We start from the raw sequence: 12735 nt of genomic DNA on the forward strand, positions 1-12735 counted from the left end.
AGACATGATAGCACATACCACGACATTTGATATACCAGTCGTGGTGCACTGCTTGGAACGTCAAAATAGCCCACTGGGCCCACCGACGGGGATCGATCCTAGACCGACCGCGCATCATGCAATCGCTTTCCCACTGGCCTAAGTGTACGTCCTGCCCCATGACACCACTAGAGCACATTTATTAATTGATCATCAGCTATTGGATGTGAAACTTTCGAAATTCCGACACTTATTATAGTCTTAGGGAGAAACCCGCTACAGTTTGTTTTTCATTAGCAGCAACGAATCGCTTATATGCACTTTTCATACAACATTACATACTACAAAACATCCCTGTTACACACCAGTCGTAGGACACAGGTTGGAATGGGAAAATAGGAACATCATTTGAACTAATAATCACATTTGTGTGTGCTGGTTTAGTTTATATTTAGCACCTCCAACCCCTACCCCTACCCCCGTGTAGCCACGCTTAGCACGACCTTGGAATCTACATAATGTAATATGCTGATATATATCTAAGCGGATCCATAAATACCTTGAAATGTAGGCCAAACTGTCATTGTGATAAGGTATAACAGAAGTCGTCTTTAATTCATGTCTGGACGAAGTTGACGCGTGAGAGGTATGTGTGTATTTTATCATTTAGTACACTAGAACAAACTACAACACACATACAACACACATACAACACAGACACACATAGACAGACAGACAGACACACACACACACACACACACACACACACAGACACACACACACACACACCACACATACATACACACACATAGACACACATACCCGCACACACTTAGACACACACACACACACACACACACACACACACACTGTAGTAGTAGTAGTAGTAGTAGTAATAGGAGTAGTAGTAGTATTAAAAGTAGTAGTAGTAGTATTAATAATAGTAGTAGTATTAATAGTAGTAGTAGTAGTAGTAGTAGTAGTAGTAGTAGTCATAGTATTGATAATAATAGTAGTAGCGATAGATGGTGGTAGTAGTAGAAGTAGAAACTGCGGGAAAAGAAATCATTCTTGCTAATGGGACTATGTTTGTTTGTTTTGTGTTTGTTATTTTTTCTTTATTTGTTTAATGTTTATCTTATAGAATGTCAGGAATACGAAAAGCTCTTGTTCATGCTGGGATGACAGGTGCCGTGCCAGGGACGACAGGTTCCGTGCCTTGGACGACCGGTGCCGTGCCTGGGACGACCGGTGCCGTGCCTGGGACGACCGGTGCCGTGCCACCAGAAGGTAACATATAGATTCAGTAACCTTTACTCTGTGTGTGATATGTGTGTGTGCAAACAGTTGAATTAATAATAATAATAATAATAATAATAATAATGATGATGATGATGATGATGATGATAATGATGATGGTAACAATAATGATAATAATAGTAAAAGCAATAGTAATAATACTAATACTAATAATGATGATGATGATGATGATGATGCTGATGATGGTAATGATGATGGTAACAATAATGATAATAATAGTAAACGCAATAGTAATAATAATAATAATAATAATAATAATAATAATAATAAAACTAATGATGATAACGATGATGATGATGATAATGATGATAATAATTATGAACATACTAACTTACTTTAAACATTTATTTGTTGGGGTTTTTTCCTTATTTATTTATTTATTTGTTTTATTTTATTTATTTACTTATTTATTTATTCATTTATTTATTCACCTATTTATTTTTGTAGTTATTTATTTGAATGATTATTTATTTCTCTGTCTGTCTGTTTGATTGCTATTTTAATTATTTCTGTATTTCATTATTTTTTCTAGCGTCTAGCAAAAATGACACAAACAGAACAATTAAAGGACACACACGAACTTTGAAAAGTGTGTCCCACGTAGCGATATTTGCTAGGTCCTTGATCGGGAAACGAATAGATGATATTGAAAAGGAAAGACCGAAATCTAAGGGTGAAGGTAAGCATCTGATATTGACATATCTGATTTTATTTCATATTTTGTGTTAGTTTACTTTTTTTTTTGTTCAGTGAGAATAGCGGGCAATTTCACAAAACAACGTAAGTTTGGGTCTGTGACTAGCACTTATACCGGACATACATTTACAAGTATTGACCTCTATTACAAGTGTTTGACATATATTTCACAAAACAACGTAAGTGTGGGTCTGTGACTAGCACTTATACCGGACATACATTTACAAGTATTGACCTCTATTACAAGTGTTTGACATATATTTCACAAAACAACGTAAGTGTGGGTCTGTGACTAGCACTTATACCGGACATACATTTACAAGTATTGACCTCTATTACAAGTGTTTGACATATATTTCACAAAACAACGTAAGTTTGGGTCTGTGACTAGCACTTATACCGGACATACATTTACAAGTGTTTGACATATATTTCACAAAGAATATTACATCGTTAAGGGATATGGGGCATTTTATTTCTAGCTATATGTGTTGTACTATAACAGTACTAAGAATTGTGGTTTAGTCGCAGATTTACGTTTACGTGCAAAATTAGGAAAGAAGGAAGGAAATAGTTTATTTAACCAAGCTTTCAACACATTTTGTATTTACGGATATATAGCGTCGGACATATGGTTAAGGACCACACATATATTGAGAGAGGAAACCCGCTGTCGCCACTTCATGGGCTACTCTTTTCGATTAGCAGCAAGAGATCTTTTATATGCACCATCCCACAGACAGGATAGTGCATACCATGACCTTTGTTACAACAGTTGTGGAGCACTAACTTGAACGATAAATAGCCCAATGGGCCCACCGAGGGGAATCAATCAAAGATCGATCGCGCATCAGGCGAGCGCTATGCCACTGAGCAACGTTAAACGGACAGTCCTGAGTTTGCTGTAATTTTTAAAGATGTTATCGACCAAAAGAGATTTGTTAACGATTGTAATTACATATAACATATTTTTCTGCATACAATCTAATGATGTATATTAAACGTTTTTCTGGTCGTTCTAATATTGTTTCTAGATTAAATTTATTTTATTTCCTAAAATATTGTTTTTTCGTATGTACAAAATTATTTGATGACAAAATCCAGTTTGGGCTTCTTAGAAATATTAAGACGATCAAAAGCACACTGAATATACAGATATTGATATTCTAAACAAGAAAATATATTCAATATGTAAGTTTAATCGTAGAAATATTTTATTAGTCGGAAATACCTTACAATTGAGCAAACTCAGTAATGTCCTTTAACATCATCAAAGAAAATGTTTGGGATAACCATTTTAAAAGTAATTTTTGTTTATAGATATTATAGTTCTGGGTAAAAACAGTAAATGTTCTGAACGAACATTTACTGTTTTTACCCAGAACTATAATATCTATAAACAAAAATTACTTTTAAAATGGTTATCCCAAACATTTTCTTTTTTATCATTTTATTTCTATAAATAAAACATAACTTTTAATATTGCCATTCAAAACATTTACTCCCATCCCCCAGTTTATATATAAATGAAAATAGTTTAAATTTGCCATTACGTTTTCTTTTTCTTTTTCTATCCAATACCATATTCATAAACAAAAGTTTACATTTGAGATTTCATTTATATTGCCATTCATAAAATTTACTTTTTATTATTTTAAATATTGTAATTCAAAACATTTACATATCCTTAAAAAACCCAGGTTTTAAACAAAATTTAACATCTTTGTTGACTAAAAGTTATTTACAGCCGTTGCACTTGCAGCTAACTTACGCGTCACAGACACATGGTTGTCAGATTAACTATACATCACAATTTCCACCGTGTGTAAGAAACAAAAATAACTTTTATATTGTCACTAAAAAAAAAAATACTTTTTATTATTTTATATCTATATATAAAAATAACTTTCATATTGTCACTAAAATGTTTTACTTTTTATTATTTTATATCTATATAAAAAAATAAGTTTCATATTGTTTTTACTTTTTTATTATTTTCATTCAAAAAAATTACTATATGCGAAAATACTGCATTTGTGGTGCTATGACCTTGACCTTGAAAAAAATGGCAACAAGGCTTTTCAGAATGCTACTGTAATAAACTTTAAAATGATGTATGTTGCCAACTTTCTTCATTACATTCTCACAGAAGTACAACTGGTCCTGGGCTGTTAATATTGTCATTCAAAACACTTACCTTTTCGAACAATACTATATCTTCAACCAAACACTAACTTGTATAATTGTCATACAAAATATTTGCTTCTTTGCACTCTTATATCCATAAACGAAAATAACTTAAAATTGTCATTCGGTACATTTACATTAATACCTAGTACAATATCTATAACCACAGATTAATTATTAAAAATATGTTTTGCCCAATCAATGTTTTTAAGGAAAGTGTAATTCAAAATATTTACTTAAAATTAATTTAAACGTTTCCAGTTGGCACAAATAACGGTTAAAATTGTCATCTAAAGAATTTATAGTTTTGCCTAGGTATGTCTTTAAACATGGGTGCTGTCAGCGTTACAACGTGCTACAATATTATGTGCAAGAAAGATGAAACATATCTGCTAGGACAATGTCAGTCCTCCTAACGACGAGCACCTGATAGTGGACCATGGCAGCAATCACGACTATGCCTTCCTTTCGACGCTGCCTTGTGCAGATATACGATTTTAACATAGGAATACGGTTTTGTCGTTCAGATTTACAGAGGTGGGATGGGCTAGGGGTGCAAAAATGCCCCATTTTGCGTTATATATTTCTTAAAAATCGATAAATAGCGTTCTCAGTAGTGTTGTTGTTTTCCTTTCATTTACCATATCTTTACACAGATTCACCGACTAAGTATCACGTGTCTGTGAAGACAGACGGCTGTGCCAGCAAGGCCAATCTCTATGTGAAGTTTGTGGGGACCAAAGAAGTGTCAAAAGAATATCCTATGACTCAAGTTGGCGGAGACGACAGAATATATGAGGTACATAATTATATGACACACATATATACATCAAAGTGTAATAGCTCGATGACTCAAGTGAGCGGAGACGACAGAATATATGAGGTACATAATTATATGACACATATATACATCAAAGTGTAATAATTCGATGACTCAAGTGAGCAGAGACGACAGCATATATGAGGTGCATAATTATATGACACATATATAGAGCAAAGTTTGATAACTCGATGACTCAAGTTAGCGGAGACGACAAAATATATGAGGTACATAATTATGAGGTACATATATACATCAAAGTGTAATAACTCGATGACTCAAGCGAGCGGAGACAACAGAATATATGAGGTACATCATAGTATGACACATATATATAGCAAAGTTTGATAACTCGACGACTCAAGTTAGCTGAGACAACAAAATATATGAGGTATAAAATGTGATTCCTCGGGCAGAGAAATAGTTCTGAGTTTTAGGTTGTACTAGAACTCTAGTTTTCGAGTTTTCAGTCAGTAAGTCAAAATTATACATAGATACAAACATATATACGCTTAGAGAGAACTATATATATATATATATATATATATATATATATATATATATATATATATATATAGATAGAGAGAGAGAGAGAGAGAGAGAGAGAGAGAGAGAGAGAGAGAGAGAGAGAGAGAGAGAGAGAGAGAGAGAGAGAGAGAGAGAGAGAGAGAGGTAGACCTCTACACAGACACATGGGTTGAGATTTATATTCACACATCAGTTATTCAGATATTTAACAGCGATAACTAATGTTTACTTTCAGTTTGAAGTTCCTACCATTGGTGGACTTGAGTCATTGATTGTCGGGAATCAAACCGAACAGCCAATAGAGGTCAAAAGTCTTGAGGTACGCTTACATTATGAACGTGTGTATATTTGTTGATGTATATTTTCGTGACTGTGCTTATATGAAGTATTATGTCTTCCATGCGTTTTCAAACAGAACATGTTGTTTTCTTACTACGTAAATGTTTTAATGATCGCTAATGCTTCAACATTGATCCGTTGAACTTTACCAATACGAGTATCGCTTATAAAAAAAGTCGTAATCGATTTTCGTGGGCAATGTTAACCGTAGTTGGTCGTGTAATCTAGAAGATAAAATTTGATTTACTAATCATCGGTTATTGGATGTCAAACATTTGGTAATTGTTGACATATATTCTTTGAGAGGAAACCCTTTACATTTTGTAAGTAGTAGAAAGGGATCTGTTACATGCTCCATCTCACAGACGGGTGAACACCACAATAGGTGCATTAATATAATAATTCAAATTCTTCGTAAGTTCATATATTTCTAACTGATTGCATAATCGAAAGTTGATCGGTTGGTGCAAGCCCATTATAACCGATGATGGATAATGAAATTCCAACAGATATTCAACACTAGTGACTGTGCGTATTTACCTGCAATAATCTAAGTTAAAATTTAAAATTGCAGCATTAGATTGTGGTCGTTCAAATCGTTCGTAAATTCATGTATTTGTAACTCATCAAATAATGGAAAGTTGATCGGTTCGTGCAAGCCTGTAATGACTGATGATGGATGATGGAATTTGTAACAGATTATCACACTGCTGTCTGTGCAGGCGCGTGTGCGTGGTGGGAAGGGGTAAATACCTTCCGTCTGAAGTAAATTCTTTGAAGCATGTCTCGACCCCACTATCAACTTCCCTCACAACATTCTGAACCTCCTTTCTGCCAAACATCCTGCACACGCGCCTTCAGTGTGTATTTAAATGCAATACTCTAAGTTAAATTTTCAAATTGCATCATTAGATGGTGGTCGTTCTCTCGCTGAAAACGACGGAAGTCCTCCAAACCCTGAAAGCGCTATTGGCTAAGGACAGATTACAACGTAGCCACATTGTAGCCAGTGAGGATGGTCACGTGCTACGCGTAGCCATAGAGGAGAGGTTCGTGTTCACAATCGATGACGACCTGCCGATAAAAACAACTGGTGTTAAACTGACATGTGCAGAGCGAGGATACAGATTACTTCCAGGTATGGCTGTCTGGCAACAGTCGACTGCAGTTTATGTTCTTAAGCGTACGAGACAGAGGGTTGGGGTAGGGTGTAAGGGTGTGGTCAACTGCCATCTAGTTCTGGAGCAAAGCATCAAATTGGGGCAAACAAATTTAAAAAAAAGGTTTTCAGGGCAGCATGGCACTGATTAAGGTAAGATAGGGCTAAACTATTGAGGCAAGGTGCCACACCATGCTAAAACTAGCTAGGGAAAGCACTAATGCATAAAGGTACGGGACAAGGGGGTGGGGCAAAACTTCCAATGCGGGCAATTTTTTTTTTAGATATTCGGGCAAACTGTGCTGGCCTGAAACCTTTTCACCATCTATGTCCATAATTCTACCCACAATGTTAGTAATTCATGTAAAGATGTATAGTGCTTATCACCATGTATGTCCATAATTCTACCCATAATGTTAGTAATTCATGTAAAGATGTATAGTGCTTATCACCATCTATGTCCATAACTCTACCCACAATGTTAGTAATTCATGTAAAGATGTATAGTGCTTCGTTTACATCTCTATATAGCTGTTTGACGATATTAGTAATTCGTGTAAAGATGTATAGTGCTTCGTTTGCATCTCTATATAGCTGTTTGACGATATTAGTAATTCGTGTAAAGATGCATAGTGCTTCGTTTACATCTCTATATAGCTGTTTGACGATATTAGTAATCGTGTAAAGATGTATAGTGCTTCGTTTGCATCTCTATATAGCTGTTTCACTATATCAGTAATTCATGTAAAGATGTATAGTGCTTCGTTTACATCTCTATATAGCTGTTTGACGATATTAGTAATTCGTGTAAAGATGTATAGTGCTTCGTTTACATCTCTATATAGCTGTTTCACTATATCAGTAATTCGTGTAAAGATGCATAGTGCTTCGTTTACATCTCTATATAGCTGTTTCACGATATTAGTAATTCGTGTAAAGATGTATAGTGCTTCGTTTGCATCTCTATATAGCTGTTTGACGTAATTCGTGTAAAGATGCATAGAGCTTCGTTTGCATCTCTATATAACTGTTTGACGATATCAGTAATTCATGTAAAGATGCATAGTGCTTCGTTTGCATCTCTATATACCTGTTTGGCGATATCAGTAATTCATGTAAAGATGTATAATGCTTCGTTTACATCTCTATATAGCTGTTTGACGATATCAGTAATTCATGTAAAGATGCATAGTGCTTCGTTTGCATCTCTATATAGCTGTTTGACGATATGAGTAATTCGTGTAAAGATGCATAGTGCTTCGTTTGCATCTCTATATAGCTGTTTGACGATATCAGTAATTCGTGTAAAGATGCAAAGTGCTTCGTTTGCATCTCTATATAGCTCTTTGACGATATCAGTAATTCGTGTAAAGATGCATAGTGCTTCGTTTGCATCTCTATATAGCTGTTTCACTATATTAGTAATTCGTGTAAAGATGCATAGTGCTTCGTTTACATCTCTATATAGCTGTTTGACGATATTAGTAATTCGTGTAAAGATGCATAGTGCTTCGTTTACATCTCTATATAGCTGTTTGACGATATTAGTAATTCGTGTAAAGATGCATAGTGCTTCGTTTACATCTCTATATAGCTGTTTCACGATATTAGTAATTTGTGTAAAGATGTATAGTGCTTCGTTTGCATCTCTATATAGCTGTTTGACGTAATTCGTGTAAAGATGCATAGTGCTTCGTGTGCATCTCTATATAACTGTTTGACGATATCAGTAATTCATGTAAAGATGTATAATGCTTCGTTTACATCTCTATATAGCTGTTTGACGATATCAGTAATTCGTGTAAAGATGCATAGTGCTTCGTTTACATCTCTATATAGCTGTTTGACGATATTAGTAATTCGTGTAAAGATGCATAGTGCTTCGTTTACATCTCTATATAGCTGTTTCACGATATTAGTAATTTGTGTAAAGATGTATAGTGCTTCGTTTGCATCTCTATATAGCTGTTTGACGTAATTCGTGTAAAGATGCATAGTGCTTCGTGTGCATCTCTATATAACTGTTTGACGATATCAGTAATTCATGTAAAGATGTATAATGCTTCGTTTACATCTCTATATAGCTGTTTGACGATATCAGTAATTCATGTAAAGATGTATAGTGCTTCGTTTACATCTCTATATAGCTGTTTGACGATATTAGTAATTCGTGTAAAGATGCATAGTGCTTCGTTTACATCTCTATATAGCTGTTTCACGATATTAGTAATTCGTGTAAAGATGCATAGTGCTTCGTTTGCATCTCTATATAGCTGTTTGACGTAATTCGTGTAAAGATGTATAGTGCTTCGTTTGCATCTCTATATAGCTGTTTGACGTAATTCGTGTAAAGATGCATAGTGCTTCGTGTGCATCTCTATATAACTGTTTGACGATATCAGTAATTCATGTAAAGATGTATAATGCTTCGTTTACATCTCTATATAGCTGTTTGACGATATCAGTAATTCATGTAAAGATGTATAGTGCTTCGTTTACATCTCTATATAGCAGTTTGACGATATCAGTAATTCATGTAAAGATGTATAGTGCTTCGTTTACATCTCTATATAGCAGTTTGACGATATGAGTAATGCATGTAAAGATGTATAGTGCTTCGTTTACATCTCTATATAGCTGTTTGACGATATCAGTAATTCATGTAAAGATGTATAGTGCTTCGTTTACATCTCTATATAGCTGTTTGACGATATTAGTAATTCATGTAAAGATGTATAGTGCTTCGTTTACATCTCTATATAGCAGTTTGACGATATAAGTAATGCATGTAAAGATGTATAGTGCTTCGTTTGCATCTCTATATAGCTGTTTGACGATATTAGTAATTCGTGTAAAGATGCATAGTGCTTCGTTTACATCTCTATATAGCTGTTTGACGATATCAGTAATTCATGTAAAGATGTATAGTGCTTCGTTTGCATCTCTATATAGCTGTTTGACGATATCAGTAATTCGTGTAAAGATTTATAGTGCTTCGTTTACATCTCTATATAGCTGTTTGACGATATTAATAATTCATGTAAAGATGTATAGTGAATCGTTTACATCTCTATATAGCTGTTTGACGATAATGCTAATACGAATAAATGTTGTTATCCAGATTCGGGCATTTTCGTTTAATTCGAGCAATCATCAGCCTCTCCCCCCCCCCCCCCCCCCCCCATTACAACAATGAGAGCCCGTATGCTTTCTCAGCTCTCCTCCAAGTACAGATTAGCGTCCATAACCTGGTGACTTTGAGACGACAGTCAACAGCGCCTGTGTCCACCATGTGATCTGACCAATGCTTGCAATATTCTGGGCATGGGCTCGCACAAATATTGAAGAAAGACAGAAAAACTAAATAAAGGCAACGCACGTGGAAAACGATTTGCATATGCGATGATGTGTTTTTGCAATACACGCCCAGTTCCGTTTTGTTGGTTCAAACACATTGTATTTCATTTGTCTCTGATTTGAACACTATTCTCTTTAACTTACAGGTGTTACCAATAAAATATGTATCCTAATGCTTAATGTATATGACATTTCTATCAGGAAATATTCAGTCAAATCCATATTGCGTTATTTATACCTCTCAGTTGTTACCAATACATTATTTATCCTAATGCTTAATTTATATCATATGACATTTCTATCAAGAAATAGTCAGTAAAATCCCCATTGCGTTATTTATGTCTCTCAATTGTTACCAGTGCGCTATTTATCATAATGCTTAATTTATATGATATGACATTTCTATCAAGAAATAGTCAGTAAAATCCCCACTGCGTTATTCATGCCTCTCAATTGTTACCAATATGCTATTTATCCTAACGCTTAATGTATATGATATGACATTTCTATCAGGAAATAGTCAGTAAAATCCCCATTGCGTTATTTATGCCTTTCAGTATGTTTGTGTTCTTTACAGATGGATGCATCACATCATCAACTAATTTTGAATTTGGAGCAGTGAAAAAAGATGATATATTAGGAGGTGCAGTATAACTTACTATTGCTTCATTTTATATTCATTTCAACCTATGTTCCTGCTTATATCCAATTATGGTTCAAGTACGCTGTCCCTGGCACATACCTCAGCTATCTGGGCTGTCATTGGCACATACCTCAGCTATCTGGGCTGACTGTCCCTGACACATACCTCAGCTATCTGGGCTGACTGTCCCTGACACATACCTCAGCTATCTGGGCTGGCTGTCATTGGCACATACCTCAGCTATCTGGGCTGGCTGTCATTGGCACATACCTCAGCTATCTGGGCTGTCTGTCCAGGACAGTGTGTTAGTTGTTAGTTGAATAGTGAGAGAGGATAGGGTGTAGTGGGGTCATACACCTACTCATTGTGTCGTCAGAACCTGCTCAGGGTGAGAGACGGTACTGGGCTGTGAACCCTGTACCTACCAACCTTATGTCTGATGGTTAAACACGACACCATCGAGGCCAGTTTACTAGTGTTATTGTTGTTTGTTATTAGTGTTATTATTAGCATTGTTGTTGTTGTTGTTGTTGTTCTTCTTCTTTTTTTCTTCTTCTTCTTCTTATTACTATTATTAGTATTATTGCTGTTATTATTATTATTTCTATTATTATTATTATTATTATTATTATATTATGTGTGTGTGCCTGTGTGTGTGTGTGTGTGTGTGTGTGGTGTGTGTGTGTGTGTGTGTGTGTGTGTGTGTGTGTGTGTGTGTCATGTTACATAGTTTTGTTTCTATTGTCTACGTAGGGAAACCTGTCATGGATTCTGTTGGCGACCTAGGCAGGCCGATTCCTACCAGAGGCAATCCACATCCTCAACGTAAGTTTCTTATTAAAGTATCTATGATGTCGTGCAACGTATGTTCACTGACCGGATACCCACTATTCGTGGGGTACAAACAGACATAAGGCATAAATTACTATAGGGTGCACAGTGATATGTGACTGGTCTACATAACGTCGTGGTATGTACTGCCCCATCTATCACAGAGCTTACAAAATATCCCTTGAAGTTTTTTCCGCAAGAGTAACCCCTAGTTTTGCGCTGTCTGTCTGTCTGTCTGTCTGTCTGTCTCTCTGTCTGTCTGTCTCTCTCTCTCTCTCTCTCTCTCTCTCTCTCTCTCTCTCTCTCTCTCTCTCTCTCTCTCTCTCTCTCTCTCTGTATGTCTCTCTCTGTCTCTGTATCCGTCTCTCTCCCAACCTCCCTCCCCCCCCCCTCTCTCTCTCTCTCTCTCTCTCTCTCTCTCTCTCTCTCTCTCTCTCTCTCTCTCTCTCTCTCTCTCTCTCTCTCTCTCTCTCTGTCTCCAAGTATGTATAGACATGTACTATGTAGCGACAGTCCTCATATAGACGGAGTGAGAACCCTGTGATGGTGTCTACATACCCTCGCAACTCTTTTGGACTTGTTTGAGTTTGTATAGACATGTACTCTGTAGCGACAGTCCTCATATAGACGGAGTGGGAACCCTATGATGGTGTCTACATACCCTCGCAACTCTTTTGGACTTGTTTGAGTTTGTATAGGCATGTACTCTGTAGCAACAGTCCTCATATAGACGGAGTGAGAACCCTATGATGGTGTCTACATACCCTCGCAACTCTTTTGGACTTGTTTATTCAGATATGATCTAGAATATTAATTTCAACTCCGTAATTGTCACAAAACTTACTGCTGTTATTACGTATTTGTCTAGATTTATTA

At 35.8% G+C, this 12735-nt stretch overlaps 1 protein-coding gene across 1 annotated transcript in view; it reads left to right on the forward strand.

Moving 5' to 3' along the window:
- The first annotated feature begins 1124 nt into the window (after nucleotides 1-1124).
- LOC121386590 overlaps nucleotides 1125-12735 on the forward strand; it is a 23814-nt gene continuing 12203 nt past the window's right edge. The window contains exons 1-7 of the mRNA XM_041517541.1: nucleotides 1125-1269; nucleotides 1832-1978; nucleotides 4839-4981; nucleotides 5766-5849; nucleotides 6782-7007; nucleotides 10963-11028; nucleotides 11782-11853. Of these exons, the coding sequence (XP_041373475.1) occupies nucleotides 1125-1269; nucleotides 1832-1978; nucleotides 4839-4981; nucleotides 5766-5849; nucleotides 6782-7007; nucleotides 10963-11028; nucleotides 11782-11853 (883 nt within the window). The remainder of the gene's footprint in view (nucleotides 1270-1831; nucleotides 1979-4838; nucleotides 4982-5765; nucleotides 5850-6781; nucleotides 7008-10962; nucleotides 11029-11781; nucleotides 11854-12735) is intronic.

This window comes from Gigantopelta aegis, chromosome 12, assembly GCF_016097555.1.
Source record: "Gigantopelta aegis isolate Gae_Host chromosome 12, Gae_host_genome, whole genome shotgun sequence".
Lineage (NCBI taxonomy): Eukaryota > Metazoa > Mollusca > Gastropoda > Neomphalida > Peltospiridae > Gigantopelta > Gigantopelta aegis.